At 39.1% G+C, this 12,632-nt stretch overlaps 1 protein-coding gene across 3 annotated transcripts; it reads left to right on the plus strand.

The window, feature by feature from the left end:
- The first annotated feature begins 900 nt into the window (after positions 1–900).
- On the plus strand, positions 901–12,562 carry acap1 (ArfGAP with coiled-coil, ankyrin repeat and PH domains 1). Of its 3 annotated transcripts, none has more exons than XM_077543542.1 (23): positions 901–1,149; positions 2,595–2,652; positions 3,693–3,812; positions 3,889–3,942; positions 4,099–4,157; positions 4,243–4,426; positions 4,503–4,547; positions 5,004–5,099; positions 6,387–6,461; positions 7,395–7,507; positions 7,603–7,654; positions 7,768–7,868; positions 7,928–8,039; positions 8,113–8,303; positions 8,361–8,430; positions 8,504–8,598; positions 8,955–9,145; positions 9,222–9,269; positions 10,292–10,467; positions 10,538–10,647; positions 10,935–11,045; positions 11,120–11,181; positions 12,245–12,562. In XM_077543542.1, the coding sequence occupies exons 1-23, from the start codon at positions 1,097–1,099 to the stop codon at positions 12,340–12,342; spliced, it is 2,274 nt and encodes a 757-aa protein (XP_077399668.1). In that variant the 5' UTR covers positions 901–1,096; the 3' UTR covers positions 12,343–12,562. The 3 variants fall into 3 exon arrangements, 2 of the variants coding, with proteins under 2 accessions (XP_077399668.1, XP_077399667.1); XR_013288256.1 differs by having other exon boundaries at positions 902–1,149; positions 11,120–11,887; XM_077543541.1 differs by having other exon boundaries at positions 902–1,149; positions 11,120–12,562.
- The last annotated feature ends 70 nt before the right edge of the window (positions 12,563–12,632 follow it).

Consider the following 12,632-nt stretch of genomic DNA (forward strand, 5'->3'; position numbering starts at 1 on the left):
GAATAAAAGTATTCAACCGGAAAGATTTAGTTGGTTTTGAAAAAAACGGGCCATATATTCCACAAGTGCGCAACGAATCTGCGCATGCTTAAAATCAAGTTTTAAAAATAGCTACAGGCGTCATTGTAATTTAAATACAAGCGACTACTGAAACGATAAAAGTCAAGTGTATGCCAGAGATACATGAACTACATGTTACATTGATTGTGTATCTGAAATACCTATAATTTACACTCATGCTGTGTTGTTTTATGCTGCTTGTGTATGTTGTTTCAGTATTTTGTGCATGGACTGTTTGTTATTTTATTTGGTAGGATGACGGAGAAAATGTCCTTCAATTCTAGAATGACTTGTATTTTTAGAGCATAAAGTAAATATTTTAGACAAGTCGAGACGGTTTTTGGTCAGCAGAGGGAGCTCGACACGTTCGTGTCGCATGATTTGCCCGGAATACCGCGACTGTTCAGAGTTCCGGGTGTGGGACGTCATTCGTGGGGCGTTCAAAGCCCACCTCGAAATTGTACAATGGAAATTACAAATTTAAACTGTCGTACGACGCGTATTTTCGAGCATGAAAAAATCTTTTTCGACACGACATTTGACCTAAAACAAATACACTGTAAACACTGTCATAGCTTGTTCCGAGTCATTGAAATCCGGGGTGCGTGACATTAGTCAAGGTTCAACTTGAAAGTACGTGTTTTTGTGTATACGTATTGTTTGTTTGCACACTGTGGGCGGTATTGCGTGCTGCGTGGGAAGAAAACTGGTTGCCAGTCAAGAAAAACACACACTGCGTGCGTGGCGCGCGTGTGTGTGTGTGTGTGTGCGTGTGTGCGTGTGTGTGTGTGTGTGTGTGTGCGTGTGTGCGTGTGTGCGTGTGTGTGCGCGCGCGCGTGCCGATGACGCGTCAAACGTCTGCCGAGCTCAAGCGTACACAGCAGCCATACATCTAAAACAAGTCAAACAATCCGGAGCCCACAAAATGACAAAGTAAATCTTGCCAGGACGAAGTTGGATTTTTTTAAATTGTTGTTGTTGTACTTTTAATTTTTTTATTAGTTTGTTGTTTTTTCGCGTCTAAACGAAGGAGATTATGACTATTAAAGTGGATTTTGAGGAGTGTTTGAAAGACTCCCCACGCTTCAGGTAACACTTTACTCCATGTGATAGAAAAGAAAAGGTGCTATGGGTGGATTGTAATGATTTATCATTTGTCATAGTGTCTGTCTATTTATTTATTTATTTATTAGGGGGGATCTATCTCGCTAATATAAGACGATTTAATAGGTATCTTTATCCATACCTGGAGCACAAAAGTCAAGGACGGTAGTGGAACAATTCAATTCAGTTCAATTTAATGCGTACACATCTTTATATCAAAACCGATTTTCTGATTTAAATCAGTTTTGTGAGATTGCGAGAGAATGTAAAATATGGATCCTGTATGTGAAGTACTGTTTGAGCACTTTTAACAATATGCATGTTAAGCCATAAAGTGAGCATGTCAAGGCAAGCGGTGTTAAATGGTGTTGTTGTAAGCATGTAAGCCGGCGAGAGTAGTTTTTGGGTGTGCCCCGGGTCTGAGTCAGAGTATTGTGCCTTGCAGCTGATCTGGCATCTTTCAAACTTGACTTCCCCCTCTACACACACCCACCATGTGTCCAGAGAAGTTTGGCAGGGTAAAGGAATGAAGGGAACGGAAAACAAAAAGGTGACGCAGAAGTAGAAGTAAGGTGTGGGTGCATATGGTAGCGTGGACATGTTTTTTTTAACTTAAAGAAAAGTGCAGCCTCCAGTTGACAGGTAACAGTTGAGGTGAAAAGGAAGGAAGTGAGCCGAGCGCTGCAGGAAGTGTGAAACTTCACTTTTGGGCCACTGGCATTGACACAAGAGAGAACCCTTTCCTCTCAGAGGTCCTGTTATGAATAAATAAACATAGCACTGTATTGTAAAATATAAAAACAGAATAAAAGAGAATGTAGAGTAATAACTGGTTGTATGACATGTAATAAAGCCAAATATATATATCTGACACACACAGACACACAACTACATCCTTGTGTTGCACCTGTAAATGGCATGGTGAGTGTCATGCAAATCTCTCCCTTCTGTGCACCGCAGCTGCTGATCATTTACGTTTAAAAAAAACGTCAGCTTCTTAATAACACAATCACTTCACTTGAAAAAGTCACAGAATTTTGAAAATAAAGTCATGGTTTTGGTTGCTAGTTGTAGATAAGCAGAGCTGCAGTGTTAGCGCAGGTTAGCTTCTAGCAATGTTACATGCGTTCGCGTGTGCTAACCTGCACAATGCAGATACATGAATGTTAGGCTAAGTAATCGATGTGAGGGTTGAGGGGTTATTTGGCTATTTGCCCGCTGCATGCACCACATGCACGAATCCAAATGCTAATTGACAAAGTGTAATCTGATGGCTCCAGTGCTGCCTCCACTAGTGAATGTACAATATGGACGCAGTGTTGTGAATGTCTCCAGAAGTCCAATAACATTACAAAAAGTGGCTAGATTTGTTGCTAGTCAATTGAAGAAAAAGCTAATTTTCCTTTCCGCGTGTGTCTTGTGTGTTTCAGAGCTAACATTGAGGCTGTCCAAACTGATGTGGGCGAACTTGAGACACGATTAGACAAGGTGAGATTTGTGTGAAAAAAATGAAGTCATTCATTTGTTTTAAAGATAAAGTTGTAATATACTGAGAATAAAGTTGTATAGTGTATTTCAAAAAATATATATATTCAAGATAGAGTTGTATATTATAAAAATAAAGTCATATATTTTCGAGAAGAGTATTTATATTTACATTACATTATAAATGCAATATTATGAAAATGACATATATTTTTTTAGATTAAAGTTGTGGATTTTTTAATTCCTAATATTAGGAAAATTAAGTTGTATATTTTCGAGAATTAAGTCACAATTTTATGAGAATTAAATTGCATATTTTCAAGAAAAACGTCATATAATTTCAAAGTTAGTCATACTGTTACAAGAATAAAGTTGTATATTTCCAATAAAAGTTGTAAAAACGTGTAAAAACTAATAATATAAGGAGAATAAAGTCATGTTAGGGGTATATTTTTTTAGATTAAAAAGTTTTGTAATTTGGAGATTGAAGTTTTTCAGCAGGTCAAATGTTTGCAAGATCAAAGCTTTGTTTTTTAGATCAAAGTTTTAATACAACAACAATAAAGTAGTAATTGAGCTAGAGTCTTATAGATAAAAAGTTTTTGTTTTTTTTATATATTACTGTTGTAATATGACAAGAACTAAACTGAAAGTTTTATATTTTCAAGAATAAATTGATAGTACTACAAAAATCAAGTAATTTTTAGGCTAAATTTATAATATTATGAGAAAAAAACATGTATTTTTTAGAGATTAAAAAACTGTATGGTTTGAAGATCTAAATCGTAGGGCTCCATTTTTGAACAGGCATAAATTCTGTAGCACATAGCATAATTCCACGCAGAGGCTGGTTAGACCCGATGTTAGTATTTTTGCGAGTGCAGTAGAAATGCAAGAGTGAGAGCTGCAACACTGTAGGAGTGGTCACAGTCAACTTCAGTCATCACTAATCAAAGTGGGCACTTAGAGACATTTTTATTTTTCAGACACTTTTTTTTTGTTGCTATTTTTTACCACACAAACACACCTATGTTGTCTTACAGCTCGTGAAACAATGCCAGGCCATGCTGGAGGCCGGCCGAGTCTACTACCAGACCAGCAAGAGCTTCGTGAACGGCCTCCAGAGTCTCGGACAGCACTGCTCCGGGGACACCACCATGGAGGTGAGGGGAGGACGTTATCTAAAAGACTCATTTGTGCAAGTTGCTTTGCATCCAAACAATGTTGGTTTTCCTACAGGAATGTTTGCAAAAATTTTCCGAAAAGCTGTCCTTCGTCTTGGACGCGCAGGGGGTGAGTTAGTTTGTCTTCTTGTTGCACTTGAGGCAGTAACGCGACTGCAAAATTATTTTATTTATTCAATTTTTTTTCTTGTGATATTACTATTTTAATCTTGAAAATAGGCCTAATATAATACATATAACCCCCCCCCCCTTCTTCCCTTTGTAGGAGGTGATTGATATCACGCAGAAGTCAGTCAAAACTAAACTCCAGACCTTTGTAAAAGAGTAAGTCACCATGCACAAAAGCCGTACAGTCAAGCACCGACCTTTACCAAGATCACTCCGCCTCAGTATTTTGTGCTTTTTCCAGAGACGTGCGCCGCTTCAAGGACGCACGCAAGGAGTTCGAGCGTAGCAGCGAATCCCTGGAGGGGGCTCTGGCGAGGAACGCTCAGGCACCCCGCGGGAAGTCCCACGAGGTGGAGGAGGCTAGCAGCGCGCTACTCAACTCCCGCCGGGCCTTCAGATCCGGCGCCTTGGACTACGTCCTGGAGGTGAGGAAGAGGTGATGTCAATTTTCGGGTGGACTTCTCAGTCTTTAAACCGGAGCTCTTTGTCATTTTGTTGCAGATTAACATCATCGAGGCCAAGAAGAAGACTGAACTGTTGATGGCCGTGAGTTACGCCTAATCAAATTCATACGTCGACTTTTTATGGAAGTTTTCAAAGGGCACATTGAATAATACATCCACAAAGTATTTACTTCATTATTGGATGGATCATGTTGAAATCATACAGCATTTGATCTTGAAAGTATGCGGTACATCTTTTTTCCTCAAAAATATATAACTGATTTCTCAAAAGGTTACAACTTTAATCTGGAAAATCTGGAAAAAATACAACTTCATTGTTGTAATATGACTTTTAATGTGTTGAAACTTTTGTTCTTGAAAATATACAATTTATGTCTCACAACTTTGATCTATCTTGAAGCTGTACGATTTTGTATCTTATATGAAAATACGGGAATTTTTTTATCCCAAAATACATAACTTTATTTTACTAATGTAACTATTTTTTTTTTCAGTATGACTGTTTTTCCTCAAAACTTCACAATTCTCATCCTGCCAGATGTTGTCACTAATGGACGCTCAGGCCCAGTTGTTCCAGAATGGCTACCAGTCCTTATCAGAACTAGATCATTATCGGCAAAAGCTGAGCGAAGAGGTAATTATTCTTATTATTACATGTTAATATGATTTAAATCTAAAAAAAATATATGGTCTTGAAAATGTACAACTTTATTCTCCTAATATTACAACTTTTGACCTAAAAAATATAAAAAAAATTATCTGGAAAATATAAAACTTTATTCTCGTAATATTCCGATATACAGGCGCTCGTCAAAAAATTTGAAAATCCTCCAAAAATTTAATAATTTCCGTAATTCTCATTCAAAAAGTCAAACTTTCATAGATTATAGATTCAGGGCCCACAATTTAAGGGATTTCAAGTATTTAATTGTTCATTTTTTACATGATTTGGGCTTCCAGCTCATAAAACCCATGAAAACAAGATGTGCCATCCATCCATCCATCTTTTATTTTTCCATGCAAAACACTGGGAAGTATGCATTGGTGATTTCTTCACATTATTCACATTTTTTGACACATTGTTTTAGTGGGTTTTATGAGCTGGAAGCCCGAATAATGTAACAATAAACAAATGAAATCACTTAAATTGTGGGCCCTGAATCTATAAACTATGAACATTTTTGAATGGAATTACAGAAATTATTCAACTTTTCGAGGATATTCAATTTTTTGGACGAGCACCTGTAAATCTCAAAAATATATGGCTTCTTTATTCTCATAAATTCTCATAAAAAATGATCATGTTTGGGATTCCTGCCACAGAAACGAATGCAAAAAACTGCTATGCTCCAGTTGAGCATTTGCATACCACGGGTAGATATGACATTACTCTGGCGGCGTGACAGGAAATAGCGAGCAGCAACAGGAAATATTTCACATGGTTTAGTCTAACACTGCGTGTGTCATAAGACAGGAAATTAACTTGTTCTGTGGCATGGTTATTACGTCAAATATCAGATGATAAATGTTAAAGCACAGGCAGGCGCTTACGAGAGAAAGGAAACTAAGAAGACAAAAGTGAATTAAGGATGAATGCTGAGAAAAACATTCATATTTTTTTCCCTCCAAAATATGTTTAGCACATGATTTGAGTGTACAGTGGATCCATTCATAGTAGGTAGACAATCCATGTAAAAATAATGGGCATGCGTTGAGGGGGAAATCCCACAGAATTTGTGAAAAAATGCCAATCAACAACAACAACAAAAAATGGAGAAAAAAATCAAAACTAAAAAAAAATGTTGAAAAAAATTCTGGGGGTGCCGAACCACGAGTATGTAGGTCTATTGTAACCCTGGGTTGGTCACCAATAAATTGTTAAAAAATAAACAAGCATTACTCTTTTGTTATGTTTCAACAGCATACACAGTTTGTCCTGAATTCTGCACGGGAGAAGAGGGACATGGAGCAAAGACACGCCGCCATTAAAAAAAAGGTTTCAAACACCCACTCAATGATTGTATCTATTAATATCGAGCCTGCTTTTAGACACACTGATTGTTCCACCTTTCTCAGCTTATTCAAACCATACTAACTTCAAGTAATAACAACATTCAGGAGATTTATCCACATTCCCCAAATTTCTACTTTTTAAGCAATTCAACATTTTCTGTGAAAATATTTCTCATTTAATATAAATAATTTGAGACATTTTACAAATTTACCAACATTTTCCACAAATTTCAACCAATTCAAACGACTTCAATTTTAAAATACAGTATTCACAAAAATTCAGTGTGTCCCACATTTTTATTATTTCACGTTTTCCATGACATTTCTAAGTTAATGCATATTTACATACTTTTACATTTTACAAATGATTAAAATCATTTCAAGTTCTAAATGTTTTTCACATTCCTTAAATTCCCACATCTTTTAGTTTTCCACATCTTCCATGACAGCATTTCCAAATCAACGCAGACATTTTTCATATATCAATATCTTGGGATTTTTTTTCCACATTCTGAAAATTACCCCCATTTTTCAATATTCCATGACATTCCCAGTTCAATGCAGACATTTTACACTCCCTCCTCCTTCCAAATTTCTCAACTAATTCAAACCATTTCAACTCAAATTAAAATGTCTATACAGTATCCAAACAATTCCAACTTCAAACTGTTCACATTTTTTGAATTCTATATTTTCCATGACACAATTCCATAAGTAATGGGCACATATTAAAATTGTACCTCCATCATTTTCAGTGTCACATTCAACATTTTTTCCATTTAAATTAATTGCACACCATTTAAGTCTGCATCAGCAATTCCAAAAAAAATAAAAATAAAAAATCGCCCTGCATTCTCGAGTTGAAAAAGACATGCGTTGCATCAAGTCACACGAAGATGGATTGTCGGTTTTCCAGGATATTTCCTACGACGACTCCATGATGGACTTCAATCCGGACTCTGCGGATGGGGTTGCCATGGAGGGATACCTCTACAAAAGAGCAAGCAACGCCTTCAAGACTTGGAGCAGGTGCGACCATATATAAATAAATAAATAATAAAAAAAAATATATATATATGCAAAAACTAATTTGGTGCTTTGGGTCTCATAATTTCCTCTCTCAGGCGCTGGTTCTCTATTCAGAAAAATCAGCTGGTGTATCAGAAGAAATTTAAGGTAAACTAGCAAAGAGTAGGGTTATGCTCTGAAAATGGGAGATAAAGACGTAGCCAAAAGGAGTCTTGTGGGTGGCGTGTGGTCTGCATGTTTGAATGTGTAGTGTCCCTCAGGACCAGCCCACAGTGGTGGTGGAGGACTTGCGTCTGTGCACGGTGAAGCCCAACAGCGAGAACGAGAGGCGATTCTGTTTCGAAGTGGTCTCCCCGTCTAAGTGAGTCTCCGTGATTGTGTGTGATGGTGTCACAGTGACTGACTATAACGTGGCTGCAGAAGCTGTCTGTTACAGGCCGACTCCGAGAGGCAGCAGCAGGCGTGGATCAGCGCCGTGCAGAACAGCATCGCCTCGGCCTTCCAGGATCGCAGAGATGTCCAACACAGTCCGGTGAGAATGCGCGCGCACGCCGCTCGGCACGCCTTTCCGCCTCTCCCCGTCAACCGTGTCGTCATTTTTGCAGCGGCAGCGGTGCAACTCGGCGTCAACGGGCAGCCCCGTCGCCAGTCAAGAGAACGAGGGCTGCAAGGCCTTGGAGGAGGTTCAAGCCATCGCCGGGAACCGAGAGTGCTGCGACTGTGGGGCGCCGGGTCCCGAGTGGGCTTCCATCAACCTTGGCATCACGCTGTGCATCGTGTGCTCGGGCATACACAGGTACACACTGGCGGACACACGTGACTTGGCCCTACGTCAACTTCATCATTTTTTTAGGAGCCTTGGGGTCCACTTCTCTAAAGTACGCTCCCTTTTTCTGGATTCCTGGGAGCCAGAACTCATTAAGGTAACTTTCTTATTCTGTGCGCACAAAAACTAAAAATATTTTGAGACTGCTGTGATCTTATTGTGTCTTGCAGTTGATGTGTGAATTGGGCAACGGCGTCATCAACGGCATCTACGAGGCCCGAATTGAGGAGATCACCTTAAAGAAGCCCCTTCCCTCCAGTCCAAGGTACATGCAATGGAAAATAAGAAGCTCTTATTTCACGGTTGGTCAGCTGAAATCAGGCTTTTTTGGTCATTGGTTGATTTTGCATGGCTGGTTGCCACATGGGTACAAGCCAATCAATCAGTGTGATTTTTTGTTTTCAAAATTCGACCTTGGCTAATGATTACATGATAGCACTTCCTCATTTCTACACTATCGCAGGAAACAGGAAGTGTAGAAAGTACACGTACTCGATGTTTCATGTTGTGACCGCAAGCTTAGTCTCTGCAGTACCGTCACTCATGCTTACAGTACCTATTAGAGTGTATTTAACAGCAAATTCCAAGCCCTGACAACAGCGTCTCCGTATGTGGCTCAAGGGGGGACAAAGAGGCCTGGATTCAATCCAAATACGTGGAGAAGAAGTTCATCCAAAAGCTGCCGGTGACGGGTCGGAACACCTTGCAGATGCGTCCAAGTGCCAAGAGGAGCAGGGCGGCCACGCAAGACCGCACCGCGCAGAAACCGCCGCTCAAACCAAAACCGGGCCGAAGCACTCTGCCTCGATCGGGTAATGTGGACCCACAAGGTAACAGAGGAACCTCCGGTGAGATGTCCGCCACGTCACGAGTGTTTTCTCTTCTCAGTGTCAAGCCCGACTGAGGTCCAGAAGAACAACACGGGTTCCCACATAGGTCAGCACACAAAAGTTCACGCACACACAATCACACGCACAGGAAAAAAGAAAGCATTTTTCATCTTCCGTAGAGAAAGGCGGGACCCGCGCTCGCCCCTCAGGAAAAAACAACCTTTTCTTTAAAATGTATTTTGTTTTTCAGAAATAATACAATTTTGTTTTGGAAAAAAAATGAAACCTTTTTCACGAAAATATACTTACTTAATTATATTTACTTACTTACTAAGTTTTTTTTTTAAATAAATATATCACTTATTACAGAAAATGTCACTTTTACTAATTTAACTCTTTTTTTCAAACTAATTTGTTTTACAAGAAAATATGAATTTTGCCCCCCATTTTTTTTTTTTACTTTTTCTAAAAAATAAAGACTTATTTAAAAGTATAGTTTTTGTGGGACATAAGTTTTTCAGAAATATATTTTAAAAAATCTTGAAAATATGATTTATTTCTAGAAAATATACTACTATATACAGTACAACCTTTTGCAAATAATATATGACTCTTTTTCAAATCTATGACGTTTTCTTGAAAATTAAAAAAAATAATATTTTTTTCAAAATATGACTTACTACTTTTTTTCCAGAAAGTATTCAACTTCTTCCCAAATATACAACTTTGTTTCTAGAAAATACAACTTTTTAAGAAACATAACTTTTTTTCTGGAAAATATCTGACTAAAATATGTATGTTTTTTCTCTAAAATATACCCCCATTTTTTTTTTAATTCATGATTTGTCTAAAATATTCAACTTTTTTCTAGAAAAACTGCAAACTCACATACCATACTCATAATTTTTGTCCTGTATAACAAACTATTTACTGACAGACGCACCTATTTGCAGGTTTTATTTTTGCCTTGCCATTGATTAGAGAGCGATGCTAATGAAAGTACTCTATTCATATATAATACACTATTATATGGATACAGTATATTAAATAGACATTTTGAAAAACGTGGAAGTACGTGCATGCTTTGGTGTATTTTCCATAAATTATTCTATTTTTATTGTACCTTAGATATGAATGACGAAGAGGAGGATCTGAGCGGCCTTCACCCAGGGGCGTTGCTGTACCGCTCGGCAGCCCTGCAGAACTTCCCCGTCATGGCGGACGCATTGGCCCACGGCGCCAACGTCAACTGGGTCAACGCGGCAGAGGAAGCCTGCACGCCGCTGATCCAGGCCGTCTCTGTGGTGAGGGTTCCTACGTAAACCGCCATGACACCAACCATTGGCTTTTATTGATTTTTTTTCCTCCTACCAGAATGCCCTGGCGGCGTGCGAATTTCTGCTGCAGAATGGCGCTGATGTCAACCAGGCGGACAGAAATGGGAAAGGGCCGCTTCATCACGCCACTATCCTGGGTCACACGGGGTACACACACACACACAAAGTAGTAGACCGGATAAAGGATCCATAAACAGAGAACAGCCTTGATCACAATCTTTAGTGTGCAAAATGAGATTTTGTGTGCAGGAAGTGGCTGTGTGTGCGTGTGCATGTGTGTAGGTTACAGACTAGCAGCAGTTAGCAGTCAAAGTTTGCACAGGACTTTTTCTAGCATAGATAATAGTGCTAATTCTGTATTTCAATCCATTTCAATGGAAACATTTGATTTGATATCCAAGTAAACTGAGTCACACGCTTGTGTGTAAACGCAGGCTGGTGTGTCTCTTCTTGAAACGAGGCGCAGACTACAACGCCAGAGACAAAAACCAGAAGGACCCCATAACGATCGCCGTGGACAACGCCAACGCAGACATCGTCACTTTGTAAGCATCATGAACAAATTTGCCCCCCTGAACCCAAAATTGAAACCTTGACTGGTCCTCTTTTTGTCTCCCAGACTGCGGATTGCCAAGATGAACAGAGAGATGCAAGAGCTGGATGGATCTTTGGGAAAATCAGGTCTCTCAAAGGGTCAAGCGATCGGGAGTGGTGGGACAGGGAGTGGGCAGGGCCAAACCAGGAAGAGCCTCCAGGCTTTAAAGCACCAAATAAGTGGATGGGCTCTGGGAGGACAAAATGATTAGTTCAACTCTGAAAGGAATTGGAACTTTTTTAGTTCGGCAATATAAAAACACTGGTTTTACAGTGTTGCCTTTTTTTCTACCATGCAAAGTTACACAGTTGGAAATCTCATTTGAGATGGGCGGCGAAGGGAACTACGCCTTCATTGAGAAAGCGTGAAAATCCAGTTTTCTATTCTGAATCAATGATGAAGACCGGTCGTGACAGGACAATAGAACAAAGAGTCTCCTATCACCACTAGTCATTCTTCCATTTGCACATAACATATGGCACTTTGAAACCAAAAAAAATTGCATAATACTGTGAAAATTGAGTAGATGTTGCTGACTGCACATTAACGGGGGGGGGTAACGCATGCTCACGTCCTGTTTGCATTGCGGCCTTCATGGTCATGCATTGTGTTTTTGCTGTTCAGGCTGGCTTCTTGTACCTTGTTTTGTTCGTGTGTGCTTATTTCAAAACAAAACCAAAAAGACCCTGCTGGTCAGCATTTCTGATTGTGTCTTTGTGTGTCCTTGCACTCCTGAGACATGGAGCTGGTCTCACCAGTTTGTGCAGTGTGCCACCTGCTGCAAAGTACAAGGTAAAGTGTATTGCGCATGCTTCCTGCTTCCTACACTTCCTGCTTCTCTGCAAACCGGAAATAGACTTGAAAGGGGACTTTTAAAAAAAAAACATATCCTTCTTTCTTTTATGTATATCTCGTTGTCAAAGTCTGAAGGCCTGTTTTTACTGAAACAAATGTTTTATTGACATTTTGAACTTTGTCTTTCTCTTGGCAAAACGCTCTACTTCTGCGCCTCTTGAGCCGACAGTGCCATCTGTTGGACTAACAAATTATTGCACGGCACATTTCGAGCAGTTTACTTGTTGGGCTTTTATTCATTTATTTGTTTGTTTGTTTTTAAAGGGTTTTGTTTACCTCTTTTATGTCTCACAGGTGATGAAACCTACCAGCACATCTTCAGAGACTTCTCGCACATGGCTTCCAACAACCCGGAGAAGCTTAAGCGTCGCAGCGCAGATGGCAAATTTTAAAAAAGGAAAAACAAACAAACAAACAAAAAACGCTGCGTAAAAAAAAAAAAAATTATAATGTTCCATTCCTTCCGCCAGCTATTGTCCGAACAATGATATTTTTTTACAAATAATTATATTCAGAAAATGGTGAAAATACATTTAACTGAACTTTGTGTTTTGTCTATGCCTTAGAGTCTAAGGAGTGTTGTCAAATAAAGTTTTTTTCTTCTTCCCGTAATTCTATTTTAAATGTGCAAAATTAACTGGTTTACACAGTGGTATAGGAATGAATACACTGTCACGCGGCA

The sequence above is a fragment of the Vanacampus margaritifer genome, chromosome 15 (assembly GCF_051991255.1).
Source record: "Vanacampus margaritifer isolate UIUO_Vmar chromosome 15, RoL_Vmar_1.0, whole genome shotgun sequence".
In the NCBI taxonomy this organism is placed as follows: domain Eukaryota; kingdom Metazoa; phylum Chordata; class Actinopteri; order Syngnathiformes; family Syngnathidae; genus Vanacampus; species Vanacampus margaritifer.

Excerpts from the sequence above, each read along its gene's own strand:
- acap1 (XM_077543541.1), top strand. The coding sequence starts at position 1,097 with ATGACTATTAAAGTGGATTTTGAGGAGTGTTTGAAAGACTCCCCACGC. Across the intron at positions 8,304-8,360 it reads GTGTGCTCGGGCATACACAG|GAGCCTTGGGGTCCACTTCT; the intron begins GTACACACTGGC and ends TCATTTTTTTAG. Across the intron at positions 8,599-8,954 it reads CCCCTTCCCTCCAGTCCAAG|GGGGGACAAAGAGGCCTGGA; the intron begins GTACATGCAATG and ends ATGTGGCTCAAG.